We start from the raw sequence: 18,733 nt of genomic DNA on the forward strand, positions 1-18,733 counted from the left end.
GGGAGGTGATGGCGAGGATGGCAGTCAGCAAGCAGAACAAAATGTCACTTGGCTGTGAGCTTGTGATGCTGCCTCCTAATGCAGCCGCTGACTTGCACTGGCCACATCCTGCCGTGGTCAGGGGCTTGCCCTGCCTGGCAGCCGGTGAGCATTTGGGCAGAAGGGCTGTGATGCACGTAACGAGAAGCAGAGCTGCTGGAAAATGGACTGATATTTGATTAGGAAAACTGCTGACAAGCTCCTTAATGAAGCGTTTCCTGGATGCTTAGACTTATCTTGGGCTAAGCTGGGAATCGGGGCCTGGAAGACAAATAAACCGTGCTTTCCTCATGAATTCTCAATAGCCTTTCCCCCAAAATGCCTAAAAGAGATTTCAAGCTTAGGCCATAAATTCTCACTGGGGAAACACCCAACCAAGACCCAAGCAGCAATGATTTTGGAAACGGGCCCCTCTCTGTGCACCTGAGCACATGGTGCTACGGCTGTGGTGTGGGGCTGATAAAAGGGACTGGGTTTGTAACCTCGAGTGAGCATATGAGGGCTGGGGATTTGACCTACATGGCAGCTCAACCTACTGCATCAGCCGTGCTTAATTTTTTCCTTCCTTTTCTCAACAGAGGAGCTGGTCACCAGCAAAAAAAAATAAATAAAAATCCCGAGGATTCCCCTTTTTGGGGCTGTTTTCCTTCCCTGTGTCGGTGGGGTGCCCTCAGGGGTGCATGGGGTCCTGAGGTGTCACGCTCTCTTCCAGGTGCTCCCCTGCTGCCCGTGCTGCTGACCCCCAGCCCTCTGCCCCACGGCCCCCTGCCAGCTGCTGCTGCTCCTCCAACGGTGAGTTGCACCCCGACACTGCTGCTGGGAGGGCTTTGCTGGGGGCTTGCACCCGCTGGGAACGGCCAGGCACTGGAGCAGTTTCCATCTGCAAAGCTGTCGGCGCCCTGGTGCGTTCAGAGCAGCCCCAAGCTCCAGAGACAAATAGGGGGCTGCAGCTTGCCTGTCCCGCTGATCAAAGAGCATTTTGGGCAGTGGAGAGGTTTTCCTGCCCTCTGGCACTCAGCTTATTAACTGCTCGGGCTGCTCGATTGATCGTATTGACGGGTAATGCATGCCCCAGTTAACTTATTGGGAGCAGCAGCGAAAATGAAGCAATAAAAATAACCCTGCGCCCACGTCGCCGGAACGTGTGGGAATGCTTCCCCTGCCTTTGTGGCTTGATTTCTGGATGCAGCAGAGCCCCAACCCCCATGGGGGCACCTGCTGGGGTCCTGCTCCTCCACCCAGCTCTTCTGGTGCCTTCAGGTTGGGGGCTGCTGGGGCAGGAGCTGCCCAAGCGGGCTCTGGGGGCTTTGCTGCCTGCCCCACAAACAACCCCAAGGTGGTGCTCCTAGTGGCAAGAGAAGCCCCCAGCTGGCCCCATGGGGCTGTTTTAGCCTGATCCCGATCCCCCTGCTCGTTGGGCTGGGGCTGCACCATGCCTGACCTCTCCCGTGCCTGGCCCCACAGGCTCCTGCCGCGGCCCCTGGCTCCTGCTCCATTCTCAGCATGCCCCTGTCTGGCGGACCCGGACCCGCTGAGGAATCGCTCTGGAGCTCGAGGCCAGCCTGCAGGGTAAGGTAAGGTACACTCGGCACCTTTCTTCACCTCTGTACCATCAGCACATGGAGCCCCTGCCCAGTCCTGTGGCCACGGAGGCTCCTGTCCTGCAGCCTCTACCCCGGCTGCACTTGACTGCTCGCTTTCTGACACATTGGTCACGCAGCTGAAGGGCTAAGCTGGGAAGAGCAGAGATGGAGTCGTGTTCATCAGCCACTCTGCTTTTGTTACTAAAATAGATCTGCTGTGGCCTGAGGCCGTCATGTTGTCCCAGGCATTGACTATTGCAAATGGATGGCAGGGCAACATTTTCCATTAGTAAAGAGGAGGTCGTGCGTCTCTTGGGGAGAAGATAGCCCCATAAAGCAGAAATCCTCTAGCATCTGACAAACCCACCTCTCTCCTCTCCTTTTCCTGATAAACGTGCCCAGGTCACTAACAGGGATTAGCACACACTCTGCTTTCTGCACGCAAAACCCCGGGAGACATCTGCCAGAACAGCACTGCATATCTGCAAAAAGATGTCAAGTTTGGAATAAGCAGACAAAATGTTAGGAAGATTTCTCAGGGGAGCTGCAGGGGTCCTGCTAAGATGCAGCTGGGGCAGAATTTGCCCAAAAAGGGCTGTCTCTTCTCCACTTACAGGCATCCCCTGAGCACAGGGAAGGGCTCCCCGCAGCCAACTCCAGGGAAAACCAGGGCACGTCCTCACTGGGCTGCGTGTCCAGCCTGGGACCGAGCCCCCAGACTGTCCTCCCACAAGCTCTCATGGCCCCAGTCTGTCTGGCATGTGCGGTTATCCTCTGGCCTCAGTGAAGACATTTTTCTGCAATAAGTGGCTGTTAAGGCATCATTTGGATGAACATTGTGGCATCCCGCAGCTCCCACCTCCTGCAGGAAGGTCTCCAGCCTTGATTTTCTGCCTTCCCACGCTCCCTGCCAGAAATCCCATCCCCTCTCCCAGGACTGCCACAGCCCCAACCTGGCATCCACGGGCAGGAGAGGAGCCTGGTGCAAGCCAGGAACTGTGGCTTGTTTTTTTTTTTGTTTTGTTTTTTTAAGTGTAGCTGCTGAAAAGCACAAAAAGGTGGAACAGTGTTTCATCATTTAAATTTGGAGGTGCTACCTAATTTCTGGCAACACTAGACACTGGGGAAGCCTAAAAGAGGGCTCCTTCCTGGGGGGACCATTTGGCACTGGGAATTGGCTGCTGTTCCATCCAGCACCTGGGCAGTGTTGGTGCTGGGGCAGAGCTGCCTGGGGGCTGGCAAGGTGCTCCCATGGAGGAATCCGTGCTGGCAAAAGGAAGAGCTGGCCATGGTGTGGCATGAGGCTGGCTGATGGCAAATGATTTCCCAGTTTGACCCTTCTGCTCAATCTGAATGTGAAGGTGAATCGGCAGAGCTGACGGCATCGATCCGGGCCGCGGGCGACCAGCGCCGTGCCCCATGGAGGGCTCGGCCACCGTCGCGTGGTCCCTCTCACACTGCTTTTTCCCTGCCCTCCCCTTCACGCCTTTCCAAAGCCATCCGTCAGAGCTCGGCACCGTGCTGCTGACCTTGCTGGGAGCCAGGGGCACGGTGTCCGCCACGTCCTGCCCAGCTGCCGTGGATGCAGGAGCCGAGTGGCCAGGCCGTGTGGCACTTGAGGGTCTGGGTGTTGTAACAAGCAAGCGAGGAATTCATGGTGTTTGGTTTGGTTGCAGAGCAAAATGTGGCTGGAAGCATCTTCACGCTGCTCTTGGAGGAGCCTTCAGATAAAATGCCATATGGACCAGAAAAGTGTGTGCCTTTGACATGCTGGGAAATAAAATGTGAGCATAGCTTGGAAACCCAGAGCTTGCCTTTTCTAATACATAGAAAGCACTTTTCTGGGAGAAGGAAAGATGATGCATCTTCCCTCAGCATCTTCCTTGCTTTAGCCGGGGATTTCCTGCAGCTGAAAACAACAAACCATTTTAATCTAAGTATTGCTTGTTCTGATCTTTTAATCCAGCTTGCTTTCTATCAGCAGAGCAGCCTAAAATCATTTCTCTGCCTGCCTGCCTATTATATAATTATCCAGCAGATTACCCGGGGCCAGATGTGGCTGGGCACTGCTGAGGAGGGTGAGGGGGCCGTGAAGGAGCACTGCAGGGCTAGGTGGGAGGCAAGCTGGCTGCTTTGGGCCCAGGGGTCTGCGTCTCAGTATGCAATAGCAAGGAAGGTTATTCCTTGACTCGTGTTGGAGTAAGAGGTCCTGTTGTCTGGCTGGAGAAGTGTGACCCTCCGACCTGGGCAGGATTTCACTCAAAACCCTACTGATCTGATGCCTCTGTCCTCATGCAGAGCATTGCTCTGGAAAACAGCCATGCCAGGAACTAGCAGCTGGGTGGGACATGGTGGTGACACCAGGATGGGTTGGAGGTGGTCAGAGCTGTGCTTCCTCACCAGAGCCTGATCTCAGGTGGTTCCTTGAGGAACCTTAGGTCTTATCCACAGACAATAAGACCTTGAGCCCTTGGGCAAGAGGGTGGTTGGCTTCAGCTACTTCGCAGAAGCAACATGGCTAAAATTCAAGCGTTGATGCCGGAGGTGGGTTCACTCGGGGCCTTCCATTTGTGGTGGTGGTGGACAGTAGTATCATTGGCATAAGAGCATAGATAAAAGGATTTGTCAGGTGGGACTCAGATGCAATCAAATGCAGCTTCTGACTGACCCACAATGTGGGCTTGAGCCAGTAGGAGAAACAACAGTATGTCTTAGGCTCCAGAAATTCCTTTTCTCCTCAAAATGAGTGTCCTGACTCCAGTGGGGTGGTGCAGAAGAACAGCACCTAATTTAAACGTGTGAACCCGAAAACCTAGAGGCAAAAGGAACTCAACATTTCCTGTTCTCCAGTCACCCAGAAGAAAGGAGCAAGCTCCAGTGCTGCTCCATCAGCTCCCAGACCATTTGTGGGGGAGACTTTGAAGTGTTCTTTGAGCCTGGCGTGGCCATGTGGTGGGGGGAGCAGATGGAGCCCCACCAGGAGTGTGCAGTACTCCATCTACCAGGCACCAAGCCTCTTGGTCCTTCTTCCAAGGCAGCTGTTAGAGCTGACCCTCTGCCTCTGAGGCAGGAGGTGCACTGGCTCTTGGAGTGGGTTGAGGCCACCACAGGTTAGCTGGGAGGGCAGTCGTCAGCCTAGGAAGGGTCAGGAGCACTGCAGGGGCACGAGGTGGTCTTTTTTTGGCTATGAAATGGCTATCATGCATCCTTTTCCTTGGAGGCTCAGGGAGTGGATGTGCCAGCTGAGATCTGGGGTCCGCAGTCAGGGTTTTGACCTGGTCCTTCCATCACAGCTGGTTGTTTTAATTGCCAGCTGCCAAATGTGTGCAGCTGAACATGCTCCTCCCTCCCACAGGCACCATTCCTGGCCCATACCCTGCCCAAATGGCTCCAAATTTCCTCATTATTCACAGGCAGAGCCCCAGCACCCATCTCGTACCGGAGCTCCTTTCCCCTTCATGTTGAAAGCGCTGCCTGGCTTGTTCTCATTGCCTCAAGGCAACCTGATTTGCTCAGTGGCCTTTAAAAAAAAAAAAAAAAAAAAAAAGAAAATCAAAGCCCACTGAAATGACAAAAGCATCGGTGGTGGGTGCATCCCCCTCTCCAGCAATCCAAGGGATTTGGGAGAAAATAGGTCACGTGCTCCCCATCCCATGCCACGTGGTTGCCATCCCAGGGCCAATGAGGTTTGGAGCCCTCTGCGCTGTACAGCAAAAGATCACTGGGATTTTTTTCCCCGTAGCATTTTTCATCCTTTCCAAACGTGAAAAGAGTGGCCATCTGTGCGGACCCGTCACGCGAAATCAGCGCTAAAGCGGCTCTTTGGAGAAGGTAAGAAGATTTAAGAGATTGTGTTGGTGGAAGTCCACCTGCCGTGTCCAACTTTTCCCACAGATGAAAATTAGTGAAGAATCATGAAATGAGGCAGGTACGGAGCTCCAGTATGGCTTAAAAGAGCCTTGAACCCTTAAGAAGGCTCTTAAGCGAATCTCGTAAGCGAATCTCTTGAGTAGAGAAAATTAAACTCCGTGTTGGATGGAGGTGGGACCATGGGAGAAAGGTAGTTAGATTAAGTTAATGACTGCTCCTCCAGTCTCCTCTAAAATATTTGGTTTTGCAGAATTGTCGTTCTTTGTTGCAGAGTGCTCTTTATTTTCGTGAAATTGAATTTCACCTTCATCTTGTGGCTAATGCTAGAAGATGGTATCGCAGGGTAGGGAAGTGCCTGTCTCTGCGCTAACTGGAACCTCCAGCCATCCCTCGCCTGTGTGATTAGCAGTGCGTGCCTTGGGCAGCGTTGGTTATGGGTGTGTGTGGGGTGGGAAAAGCAGAAATCAAATTGGCTTAAAGAAATTGATGCTGGAGTAACATAGATGTTGACTGCGTCTTGGTTTGTCAATGTCATAGCACCTCCAAATCTATTTGATTAAATTTTTACGTTTTGGTTCTATTTCCATGATTATTTTTTTCTCCTGAACTGAGGAAATGCACTGAAATTGGATTTGGGAATAGGAACGCCTTTTATAATGAGGCTCGCTCTTTTTCTTTAAATTTTTGTCTTCGGATAACCATTTTACTTATGGTAGCTACGTTTTTGATACCATTGCATTTTTCCTGTTGCATTTTATTTGCTTAAAATATTTCTTTATAAGCATTAAAGTGAGCTATTAGTTTCAAAGGTTATGGAGGACTTAAATGCCGTTGAAATAAATCCCAAAATATCACATCCTTATTATAAAGGGAAAATGTTCTCAAGATGTATTTGTCTTGTAATCTGAGTTTTCTGGGATAATGTAGTTTTAATGTGAACCATATTAGAAAATCTCATTTTATTACTCGGAAGTCACGTCTGGCTTAAAAATAAACCAGAAACAGTGGATGAAGGGCATTGTGCTTAAGTTTCCATACAGTGATTGACCTTTGTTTTGACAGATGCAATGGCAGATGCTAGCCTGCATTTTGATACAGAAACCCAACCCTGGAAAACTGCAGTTTTACATAATATTTGGGGTTTCATTTTTAAGTCCAAAATAATTCAGTAACATTTCTGGAGCTCTTAATCTCAGACTTTTTCCCCCTCTCTTATGGATTAATTTGTATAAACATTTTTATTATTCCCAGATATAAAGGCAAAATTTAAGGTCTTTCTTCCTGAGTAACAAATCTCAGAGATGTTCCCTTAATCCGGCTGAATTAAAGGACATCTCTTTCTGAAGAAAACAATGCTTTTGGAGAAAAAACTTTGTTGATAAAGAACAAGGTTATTTTTTAAGTTGATTTAAGATTATTTTATTATCTGTATCTGCCCTTCAATATGTCTTAAAGAGTCCGCGGGATTTTGGTGAGGAGGACCAGAAAATGTGAACACTGCCGCTATCAGCAGTGCTCTTTGTGCAGATCAGACCTAGCAGACCCTGTCTTCTGCTGCGTGCGGAGATTTGGGGGTGGAAGCGGAGGGGTCCTGGGCGCCTGTACAGATAAACAGCACTGACACCTTGCAGGAAGCTCCACCGGGTGGTCACCACCAACACTTCTCGTCCTGGTGGTCCTCATCTGTCCCATGGTGGAGATGAGGGACCACTACTGAGGCAATGAGATAATTTTTTCCTCCCTTTTGCTTTTTTGCCTCTCACTGAATGCACCCGTCCTAGTGCTTGTAATCATGCACGCGCTCACTTCTGTCTTAATTTATTATTCAGGCTTTGCTAAATGAGTAAATGGTAAGGAGCAGGGCACCAGCCCTGCCACACCAGGGCCAGGGAGGGACACTTTGGGGACAGGGTGGTCGTGGCCCCCTCCCCAGCAGCCCTGCTCCCCAGCCTATCCAATGCACCAGCTTCCTCAATGTTTGGACCCGAGGTTACAGAGGACCTAGCACGGGGAGAAGGAGAGAGGAAAACATGGCTCTCCTTGATCATAATCGAGGCTGAGGTTTAGCTGAAGTGAAAACAGATCGGGAGTGACAGTTTTGGAGCCTGCTGTCAGGGTCTGAGCACGGCGCAGCAGCGATCCACCCCCGGCTGCCCAGGGCCACCCTCCTCCCTTTCCTCCTCCTCCTCACCGGCGAGCGCAGGATGGAGCCGTGCTGCCGGGCTGCATCCACCGCAGGCACGGGTACATCTCATGCCCAGGGCTGGTGGCACGGCTGCCGGCTTTGTCGCATGCCAGGGCAGTGCTGGGTGGGCCATGGCTCTGTCACAAACTGAGCATGGCCATGTTCTGAAGCCCCCTGCAAATCAGTGCAGGGGAAAGAATGGGTTCGGGGCTGTGCTGCTTCACCAAGGGCAGGGAGAGACTCTGAGGGCTCTCTGCCCACTCCCAAAGAGCATCTTCTTCGGCCACACGTCCAGTTCCTGGCCTGGAGGCCAGAGCATCTCTGGCCACCGTGGAGGACATGGGTTTGGGTTTGCTGAGAGCCAGCACCATGGAGGAATTGAAGCTCTGGATGCAGCCCTGAACCTGGTCAGTATGGTCAACATAACCAGCTCCCTGCCTGTGTTGAGCTGCTGCCTCCTGCCACCCCGTGTGTTGCAGGTCAGTCTGACTGTCCGTCCGTCAGCGCCTGGACAGACAGACCCCTCCAGGGCAGCCCTCGCGCTGCGAGCCCTGTCCCTATTTCCAGGGATTAGGGAGAGAAATGGAGCTGGGATGAGATGAGGCAGTAGATTGCTGTGCTAGCAGGATGAAGAGATTTGTGGGCTGCCCCCAGATCAGTAGATTGAAAACGGAGAGAAATTATTGGGATGATGCTGCCTGTGGGATTAAAGCCAGCACGACCAGCAGGCTGTGGAAGAGGGGAGTGAGGGAGGGCACGGATCAGGGTTGCAGGATGCCTGCTGCTCTGCGTGCAGCTGGGAGCTGCAGGGAGATGCTGCATCATCTCTCAGAGGATGCACTGGAAGCAGATGCACCCCGTCCCCAATTTTCTGGGATTTTCAGCCCAGCACAGTGGGCTGAGATGGAGAGAGGGGGACAGGAGGTCCCCCTCCTTCTTGGTGGCTAGATCCAGAGAAACACGTGATGGGCTTTACTGCGGCTCTGCAGCAGCGGTGTAGAGAAGGTTTTGTGCTGGTTGAGTCCCTTCATCCCATCCAGCTTCGGACTCAGCTATCCCCTTGAGGCTACGTGCACAGCAGTAGGATGAATGTGCCTCTTGCTTTCTGCCGGTGGCTCCAGAGGTGGTCTCCTCTCAGCTGCCCCCATTTGCCTGGCTGCTGGAGGACAAGCTGTGTGTCCTCCGAGCTCTGCGCAGCACCACGTGTCCTCTCCTGCTTTGCAATCACCCATCATGGGCCTACGGCCATGAGTGTCCTCTTTTGAGTGTCCTTTGGCCTTCTCCTGAAAAAAAGGCATGTAGAAGATGGCACACAGGGGACTGCAATTTAATAACCTTGCCCTGCAGTCTTTGGATGGTTGCATTTCCAATGTTGGCTGCTCTGGCATCCTTTGTTGAGGAAGGGGCCCTCCCAGAGCATCGCTGTGGTGTCTGCACTGGGCAGCTCTCCTGCATGGAGAAGGAGTGTGCTTGACTGAAGTGAAGTGTGTCCAAAAGCATTGCCATGAATGCCTGCTTCCTAGCATTGCACTGAACATAACCACTAAAATATGCTGTTCTGGGCTGATTTCTGCTTGATGGAGCATAGGCATGAGACAACTCATTCTCCTTGATTGTGAATGTTGACCATATCATCTATGGGGCAGTGGGGTCCGGTGCAAGGCCCCTGTGGGATGTGTGTGTTGGAGGGACCCTCCAAGATGGGTGAGGTGGATCAAATCACTCTTCACAGACCACTACGTAGTCTGGTCATAGCATCTCCCAGCATGAGGTGGCATCTCCTCGCTCCCTTTCCTTAGCTGGGGCCAAAAAATAGGCTAAATAAGATGCATTTCTGCAGCATGACTCCCTTCCCAGTGGCTCCATCCATGCACCAGTGCAGACGGTCACCTTCCTTATCACAGGAGATGTTATTTTCTCAGTGTGTGGGGTCTCAAGCCCACCCAGCACCCAGAAGTCTCACAGGATGCTCTTGGTCACTGGGCAGTAATAAAGCCAGCTGGGTAGTGCAAAGAGCCCTGGCTCATCTCCCCACGGGCTGAAATCTTTGGTATACTTAACAGTTTAACCTTCACCAGAAGTACTTTTTTTTTTTTTTTTTTTTTTTTTTTCCTGGCAAATCATTCCAAAAGCAACTACCAGGGGGAATTAGAAGTGACAGAACTAAAGCGCGTTACTCCCACCCACCCACTCCCCCCAGGCTGACAGAGGGCTTTCATTTTGGTCCAAATGAAATGAATTCATCGAAGACCCATTATCATGTCATCTCCCAGCTTGTTGAGATGGTGGTTTCACAGGTTCAAGTCTATCATTTTGCACAGGGCCGCACTATCAATGAGCCCTGAAACCACTGGGGCGTTCTGTGCTGCATGGACACCTCTGGTAGCCTGCTCCCACTACAATGAATTCCCCTCACTGGTGTGTGTCTGGCCTCTGCTTGCAATGCAGGAGCAGCTCACGTGAGTGAATGGAGCTTCTTTATCTTACAGATGTAAGATAGATGTGATACCTGAGATATTTCCCCTAAAACTGGTAATTCACTTAAACCTGTAAGTTTTATGTCTTCTGTGGATGCATCCAGGCAAAAGGCAGGTGCTACAGTCCTTCTGGCCTGTTGCATGGGATGAAATTATTGTTTCCTCATTTCATGCACGATTTTCATCCTGGGGTGACTGGCACGGAAAAGCTGATGCTTCCTTCGCTGTCCTTCACATCAAAGGTTACTGTAATGGCATAGGCATTGCAGCCAAACCAGTACTTCTCTTTGGATCAGGCTTGCATCAGAGACCATGGATATTAACTCTGACTAGCGTGAGGGGGCCCAATTCTGCTTTTATGTGTGACTTCACATCCACGTACCACCCGTGCTAGGGTTATGCTTCTGTGGGAAGCTGCTGCTGGTGTGTGTTAACTGCTGAGGTTTGGTGGGGCAGGATGAAGCAGACGGTGTCCAGCAGATAAGCAAGGAGTCCTCCTGGATGTCCCTGCCCAGGTTTCTACTGCCCAATGGCAGGAGCTAGGGCTTGGTGCTGCTCTTGGTGGCAGAGACTCACCAGCTTTCCTCACCTGGGACAGGTCTCTGCTGGGGGTGTGTGGTGCTGCATTCATCTTCCTCTTGGTTTACCAATCAGGTCAGAAATCACTCTGAAATGCATGAAATTTAGAGTAAGAATCATTACAAAAGAGAGGTGATGTGAGCATCCCTGGGGCGGGTTTGCATGTTGTACAGACCGTCTCTTCTATTTCCTTCTCAAAAAATGGAGGAGGTGGTGTTCAAGAGTCAAGCTCTGCCCCAGGAGCAGGCTCAGCAACACCACCAAAAACATACAGTTTAATGTGGGTTCAGCAGGAGGGAACGCACATGCAGTATAAACAGCCTTGGGGCTGGTCTGAGAGCAGAGAAGTGCCTTTGGTTGGGATGCAGCTGAGCCCACAGCGGGACGGCGGGGCTGGGGCCATGGCCATCACCCAGGGGTGTCTGCACCAGATGGTTCTGGGCTTTGGCTAATGCCAATGTCTAGAGGCAATATCTATCCCTGGAGGGTCACCCGGTGTGAACAGCCAGCCCTGCTCTCTAGAGGGTGAAGGATATGGGGAGCAAGCTGTGCTGGCTTGAAGGGAGGTAAGAAGTGGTTAGGAAATGGAGAGGAGCTCCCCAGAGTTACAGCTAGCAAAGAATTCGGCAGCAGGAGCAGGAGTTAGAAAGCAACCAGAGGCACTGAGGCTGCAGGAGAAGCTGTTTGCAGTGATGGTGTGGCACCAAATTGACGGGCAGAGGAGCCAGAAGAGAGCGGGGAGCAATGGGTGCAGAGGAAGGAACATTTGCTTCACTGCAGTAGCAATTGAGGTAATTGACGTAGAGGTGAGTAAGGCTGGAAGAACCCCGTGGTGCACATGTGCAGGGAGGGGAAGGCAGGTTGTAATTGCTCATCAGCAGCCAACGAGTAACACCGTGGGCTGTGAGAAGGCACACATCGCCTGGAGCAGAGCAGGGGAATGAGAACAGGTGACCAAGAATGAAATGTCCAGAAATGCCTGCTGTGAGCAGGGAGATTCATCTCCTGTAATGCTCGGTAAGACCAAGGGCAGGTGAGAAGCTGGGAAACTATGGCTGATGTACCAAGCCACAGTGGCAGCATCTTTTTTTTTCTTCTTTTTTTTGGTTAAAATTTTCTAACATAATTTCACTGGAGCTGGTGAGTGGAAGAAACATTAATCAAAATGACTCCTGTTTGTGGAAACTGGCAGCAACCGTGAATGCAGCTGTATTGCAAACCAATGCCAGTAGCTGATGCATTTCCCTTTGGAGCCTGGGTTCAGCTGAGTACTACTAGACTTTGGTTTTCTCCCACATCAATTTTTATCCTTGCTCCTTCCATCCCCAGTCTGATCCGGCCAGACTGTATTGTCGTCATAATCCCAAATTCGCTGCATCGCGCTGCCCCCAGCTGCTAAAACGCAATGCTGAAAATCACCGGATTAGGTCTTAATGGGAGGATCAAGCTGCAGGGAGATGAGTGGGGAGAAAGCTCCTGCTTAAGCAAGTGGACGAAGTGGACAAGCAGATCTCAGGAAAGCAAGCTAGAAAGCATAAAATGTCAGAAAAACAGCGTATTTCCTGGGCTCCCTTCTGCCTGCTTTTCTCTACAAGTAGGGCTTGGCTTTCAGTTCTCAGGTGTCAGAAAATGCTGCGCTGAGTTTTAGGAAACAGGTATTGAGAATTCAGAGTTTTTTTTAAACATTTCCTCTCTCATGCTGGAAAATGTATTTGAGTTACAGACTTTCTGGCCAAGATGTTAATTCCCAACATGAAATTTGGCCAGTGCATTGGAAATACGGGCTTTGATGTAGATTATGGTGGTGTGCTGAAGGGCCCTGGGTCTTTAATGCTTGGCGTCCTGTTAGTGGGACTCTTGAAGCACCAAGAGACCGTGAAACACGCTGTATGTTCTTCAGGTTGGCATTGCCTTTGAGCAACCACCAAGATGCTCTAGAGCAGGATCTCTGTGTGGTCCCTGGGCAGGTGGCATCTCCTCCACGTGCAGACCAGTGCTGTGGCCACCCTGTGTTTCACCTGCATGCATCTGCAAAGGCTCTTGGTCAACAGGGCTCCAAGGCTTTGGAGTTTGGGTGGCAGCCAGGACTGAACAAACCCGTCAGGAAGGGGTGGTTTTCTGGAAGCCATGCAATGGGTGACGGGGATGATAGAGATTTTTTGAGTTTTACTTGGCAGTGCCTGTGAACTTTCCATCCAGACCTTTCATGGAGGGGTTGGGTTGTGCCTGTGGGATGTTTTTGCACCGAATTGTCCTCTCTGTTTGTTTTCAGACAGCTTGAGCAAAACATTGCTGTCCCTCAGAATAAATACCTAGATAAAGCTGGGAAATTTGATCTCTGTAACACTGATGAGAATATTCCATGATGGAATCTGGAAAAGAAACTCTACCTTATGAATCTGACTTCTGGCAGGACCTGGTCCCAGAGGCACAGAAGTGACTTCAGTGCAGATTACCCGAGCATATTTTGTTTGTTTTGTAGTTTTCTCATCTAGCTTGTAAGATGGGTTTGAGAACAGACTTGAAAAAAAGGTGTCTGCTTAGGGCAAGGGTAGTTTTACTTCTTCATAGATTCCTGGGAGAAAAAAAAAAAAAAAAAAGAAAAGAAACACTGCGTCAGGGGTTTTGCAGGTGTTTTCTTTCCCCTGTTCCCTCTTTGCTGTGGTGCAAAGAGGGTTACTGCTGGGGAGCATGGGCCGGCCATAGCCAGAGCAGGGACCCCTTGACCTGAAAGGCTGGGAGGAGAGCCCCCCACCACAGCCCTGGCCCTGGGCTCTGCAGGCAGCAGCAGTGCTGGTGGCAGGTCTCCACAGTGGGCCCCATTTGTGAGAGCCAAATCCACCCCCTCTGGCAGGCCGGCTGCTGCTCCTGCACCCCGGGAACAGGGGGCTGCCAGGGGAAGCTGCCCCAGCACCAGCAGCAGGGGCCAGCTCCCTCTTGGAAGCAGGCTGGAGAATAAATAAAGCCCAGCCCAGGGCTCAGCCACCCCCCCATTCTGCTTCACATGCTGTGTCTGTCCTGCAAGGAGGGCTGGGACGTGAAGCAACCATGAAAAAGGTCATGGTCCTTAATTAAATTAAATAATTACATTAATACACAGCGTTCAAACTTTTCATAATAATTAGATTTTGCCCGATCTTGAAGAACATCTTTATATTTGCGAGGTGTATCAGCAAGCATGAAGGCAAGAGCACTAAATTAGGCAATTGATCTGACCTCCAAAAAAACTAGCATGGAGAAAAGTGAGATTGTATCAGGGGGGTGGGCAGGAGGCTTCCTGCTGCTCTAGGCTTCCATTTTCCTCCTTTTCTTGCTTGGTCACTGGTGCATGAGCTGTTTTTCAGCCAATGAGAATTCCTGATAGGTTAAGAAAAATGCCTGGAATTTAGTAGATTTATTTTCAAAACAAAAGGAGAGGCGAAGGACGAGGTTGTTCTGAGTGTTGATGATGCCTTCTCCAAGCCCTCTTCCAAAATGCAGATGGATTTAAAAACCCTTATTTCATTCTGCAATGGGGTCATCCTTTAGAAAAATGTTCAGCGACAGATCAGCGTTGGGTGTGTCTTCCATTTTGGGGCCAAACTCTGCTCTTTGGTCTCATGGTGCCATGTCCTTGACCCCCACAGGACTGCACCTACTGTGCGCAGGGCTGGGGCTGGGCTCTTTGTCTGCTTCATCCACCAGGCTGCATGTAATGGTGTCCTCGGGGCTTTTGGGTGGAAGGACAAAGAAACAATTTTGAAGAAATTCTGCCATGAACTAGGCAGAGCTTGTTGGCCCTGTGAAGAGGAAGGGTCCTAGGAGATGAGTCTCTTTGGACTGAGAATACTCTGAAATGCTCAAAATGGCGTTAGGGGGAGATTTTTTTCTCAGCACTTTGTCCATGAAGAATGAATAACGTTGTGGGGGCAAGAAGGGGGGACACACGTACACAATAAATGCCTCTGCTTTATTGTTCCCATCATTTCTACTGCGTTTATGAACTCACATATAAAAGACTTACCTTTCACTAGTATGATTAAGAAAAGGCCAATGTAGCTTTCCTGCTCGCTGGAGCATGAAGCGTGTTTAATTTAATAATGCTGATAAATCTTAAAGCCAGGAGCATTTGGCTAACACATGACCCACTTTTTCAATCAATTGGAAACATTTACATAACAGCCAGCTTCGGGGTCCCTCATGTGAGCAAAGGATGGGGAGCAAGGGGCGGCAGACGCAGCAGCAGTAAGTGGCTACACTGCAGGGCGTTTGGTGAAGGCAAAGGGACACGTAAGGGACACTTTTTTGGCCAAATAAGTCCCTGCATGAGCAAAGGAAAATGCCAGATGCTTGTGACAGGGATGAAAAATCTCCCATCTGACATGTACTAAGGGATTAAATAACATGGAGGAGAATTGCTATGAATCTCGCAGCATTGCACGTAGGAGGATGCTTGCGCTTTCCCCTGACACAGGACCAGTCTCCCCATGCAGTAGGCCAAGGAGACATTTCATGTGCCTGGTTCTTGTGCAGAGATGCCACTGAGGAGCTGTCAGGAAAGGAGAGGGAGAATTTGTTGCTATGCTGTGATTTATTGTCCCCTGCCTCCAAAATTCCAGTGGCATTTTTCCCTCTAGAGGGCAGAGGAGGAAAAGGAGAGAATGTAAAGGGAAAGGAACATGCCAGTGCCTGGAAAACTGGCAGAGGTTTTGTTAGATAAGTGAAAGGCATGTGTGGCTGGAAATGACACATATTCCTCAGACACAGTGCCACCTCACAGACCTGGATGTTAAAAGAGAATTTTGGTGATCAGTGCACCATCTTGGTCCTTCCTTCTCCATGCTCTTGGGATCTGATGGGCGTTTCCCAGTAACTGAAGAGCTGGCTTTTACAAAACCCACTGGTCCAGATCTGAGCATCCATTCATGCTTGGAATGGTGAATTTTGTTTTGCTGGGTTGCCGTCCTGGGTCTTTTAAAGTCCCAACTCTGCAGTCAGTCTTTGGCCAGGCTGCTCCATCGTGGGCCGGGCTGCAGGAGCTCCCTGCTCCTGCATCCACAGGCTCAGCTTCCTTTTAGGCATCTGGCAATGCCACTTCAGTCACTTGGGTCTTTGATCCTGCCATGGCTTTTGTGTGAAGGTGGTGGCGAAGCTGTGAGGAAGGACAGGCCTGTCCGAGCCATACCCATCCTTCCCCCTCTGCCCCCAGGTGATACGGCTGTGCTGCTGCCTCCTCCTGCGCCGGGGCTCCCCTCCCGCTAACGCCGTCTCCTGTCCCCGGTAGGAAATGGAGTCAAAGGTCTCCGAAGGCGGCCTGAACGTCACCCTCACCATCCGGCTGCTGATGCACGGCAAGGTAACAGCTCCCAGGAGGGGTGGCATCCTGCCTTCCTCTCCTGCCCGGGTTATCTTTACAGCTTGCAGCGTCATTTATGCTGTGTTTGTTGTTTTTCTTTTGTAGGAAGTTGGAAGCATCATTGGAAAGGTAAGGACACGTTTTAAACATGTATTTAGACACTCTCTGAATTACCTGCAGCATTCACTGCCTCTGACGGGGTATATGCCAGTCGCCTCATCCTCTAATGTCCCTTAAATGTTGGGTCAGTGTGAAATGCATTTGTATGACAGCAACAGCGAGATACCCACAGAGAGGCCAAAGACTGCTCCCCAAAAAAAGCAGCTTGTCTAGTACAACTCCTGGCTGCTTCACTCTGGTGACGAATAGCTGCTTGTCATCATGTTGCTTGGAAATGTAAATGAAATAGATTCATTAAGGAAGGCTAAGAAATTTGATGCAGTTTAAATTTTTCCCTCTGAGGCTTCAAGGCACAATTTATCCTGTGCAGAAGGCTTCATGAGGTGCTCTGCATCGTGGTGCTTGACATGGTGGTTTGTAAAGTCCTGGCTATGTGGGATGGCTTTTTGGCCAGTTCCTGAGCTTTTCCTTGCAGTTTTCCTCCTAAAAGGAAACTCAGAAAGGAAAGTGGAAGTTGCAGTTATGCTATTTTGTCTGATTCGTGCTGTACAGACATGGGAGCAGGGCTACGAAGGGGCAGAAGTGCCTGGAGCATCAGCTCTTCAGCCCATCCATCACATGGGGATGGAGGGCCCAGCACCACAGAGCTGCCCAAATATTTGTGCTGCTGTGTATTTGAGAGATGCATGTTTGGAAAGGTTGCTTTGAAGGTGAAAGTCTTGAGTTGCCATGATGACCTGTGTCTCTGCTTCTTGTTTCAGAAAGGAGAGACCGTGAAGAAGATGCGTGAGGAGGTGAGCAGCACGGATCCATAAAATAATTTGTAATGGAGGGATGAGGAGTGGGGAGGGCCAGAGCTGTCCCGAAGGCTCATTGCCCTGTGAGAGACGTGTGGCTGTGACTCCACATTCAGCCTTCTTGCAAGGACACCCAAGCTGGCTGTCCCCTGAGCTCTTTTGTCCAGCTTTATCCTTCCATACTCAAGCTCCCATCACATTTAATGGAAATTTTCCAGAGCCTGGAGCTTGCTATCCATGAAACAGTGAAATATAGTCTCTTGTGAGATGCAGTTTGTCCAAGGTCTTTGTGCCTTTAGCTACCAAAGAGTCACCAGGTCTGTAAGCAGCACTCCTCTTTTTACAAACAGCAATGCCATGAGCTAGGCTTGCCTTGATGGTATGGGTTTGTGTTGCTGTAAAAGACCCAAGGTGGGTGCTCAGAAGCCCTTTCTGAGGGTCAGGGTGAGGCAGGGCTGGAAGCACTGTGTCAGGGGGAGGACTTTCTAAGGTTAGATGGGATGTCTTCAGGTGGTGACCAGGGACCAAGTGAGTCATTACTCCTGGGGCTCTCTGAGTTCCTACGGTTGTGTGCTGAGCAGTGCAGGCAGGGTACAACCCAAAGAAAGGGCTGTGCCTCCAGCACATCCCCCCCAATTTTCCTGGCTGTGGCTGCTCCAGGGCTGCCCTTCTTTTTTGCAGAGCGGGGCAAGAATCAACATCTCAGAGGGAAACTGCCCTGAGCGAATTGTGACCATCACCGGCCCCACCGATGCCATCTTCAAGGCTTTCGCCATGATCGCCTACAAATTTGAGGAGGTGAGAAATGTGAGCCCCTTGCCTCGGGAGGGCAGAGAACAAGGTCCTGCATCCAGCCGTGGTGACCCACCGGGCAAGCAGAGCTCAAGCGTGCCCACTGCTGGGGCCAGCGGTGCAGCTGGGTACCTCCAACCCACGCTGGACTTGCTCAGCTGGTGCACAGCCTGGTCCCAAAGCCTTTCGGCTGGTCCAGGCAGCTCTAAATGGGCAAGAACTGGGATCAGCCTGGGTCTGGGGGACGTGACCCCTCTTTACTGGCTCAGAGCGTTTGGGTTGGGCTGGATGGCAGGCATCTGGTTGGGGAACAAGGGCTGATGCGTTGTGCTCTTCCTTCCCAAGGACATAACCAACTCAATGAGCAACAGCACTGCTACCAGTAAACCTCCAGTGACGCTGCGACTGGTCGTGCCAGCTAGTCAGTGCGGCTCGCTGATTGGCAAAGGAGGCTCCAAGATCAAGGAAATCAGGGAGGTAAATCAGACCTGCCTTAGTTCCTGCATGTAACCGCAGCTCCTCGGCGCCCATCTGCAGCCAAGGGGGAATGGGAGCAGCCTTGGAAAAAGGGATCCTCATGCTGGCATCGTGTGCCAGGCACTTCCCAGGACGGTCCAGCTAACACAGGAGCAGCAGCATGGCTTTTGTCCCTTGGGACTTGCCACATCCCCGCTTGCACAGGGCAGCTGCAGCTCTCTGGGGGCGCGTGGCATCGGAGCTGGAGCTGGCTGCAGGGAGAGGGGTTCAGCATCGGGATTGCTCCTTCTCTCTCTTTCTGTCTCCAGTCCACAGGTGCTCAGGTTCAAGTGGCGGGGGACATGCTGCCCAACTCCACGGAGCGGGCAGTGACAATCTCGGGGACACCCGACGCAATTATCCAGTGTGTCAAACAGATCTGTGTGGTGATGCTGGAGGTACAGTCTGTTACAAAGGGGGTAAAGTATATAGGATAAAAC

At 51.1% G+C, this 18,733-nt stretch overlaps 1 protein-coding gene across 1 annotated transcript in view; it reads left to right on the top strand.

Moving 5' to 3' along the window:
- PCBP3 (poly(rC) binding protein 3) overlaps positions 1-18,733 on the top strand; it is a 35,352-nt gene that overhangs the window by 426 nt on the left and 16,193 nt on the right. The window contains exons 2-9 of the mRNA XM_084524309.1: positions 752-831; positions 1,504-1,608; positions 15,997-16,068; positions 16,174-16,197; positions 16,950-16,982; positions 17,667-17,783; positions 18,123-18,254; positions 18,563-18,691. Coding sequence (XP_084380435.1) covers positions 752-831; positions 1,504-1,608; positions 15,997-16,068; positions 16,174-16,197; positions 16,950-16,982; positions 17,667-17,783; positions 18,123-18,254; positions 18,563-18,691 — 692 coding nt within the window. The remainder of the gene's footprint in view (positions 1-751; positions 832-1,503; positions 1,609-15,996; positions 16,069-16,173; positions 16,198-16,949; positions 16,983-17,666; positions 17,784-18,122; positions 18,255-18,562; positions 18,692-18,733) is intronic.

The sequence above is a fragment of the Aythya ferina genome (assembly GCF_964211825.1).
Source record: "Aythya ferina genome assembly, chromosome: 6".
NCBI classification, from domain to species: Eukaryota; Metazoa; Chordata; class Aves; order Anseriformes; family Anatidae; genus Aythya; species Aythya ferina.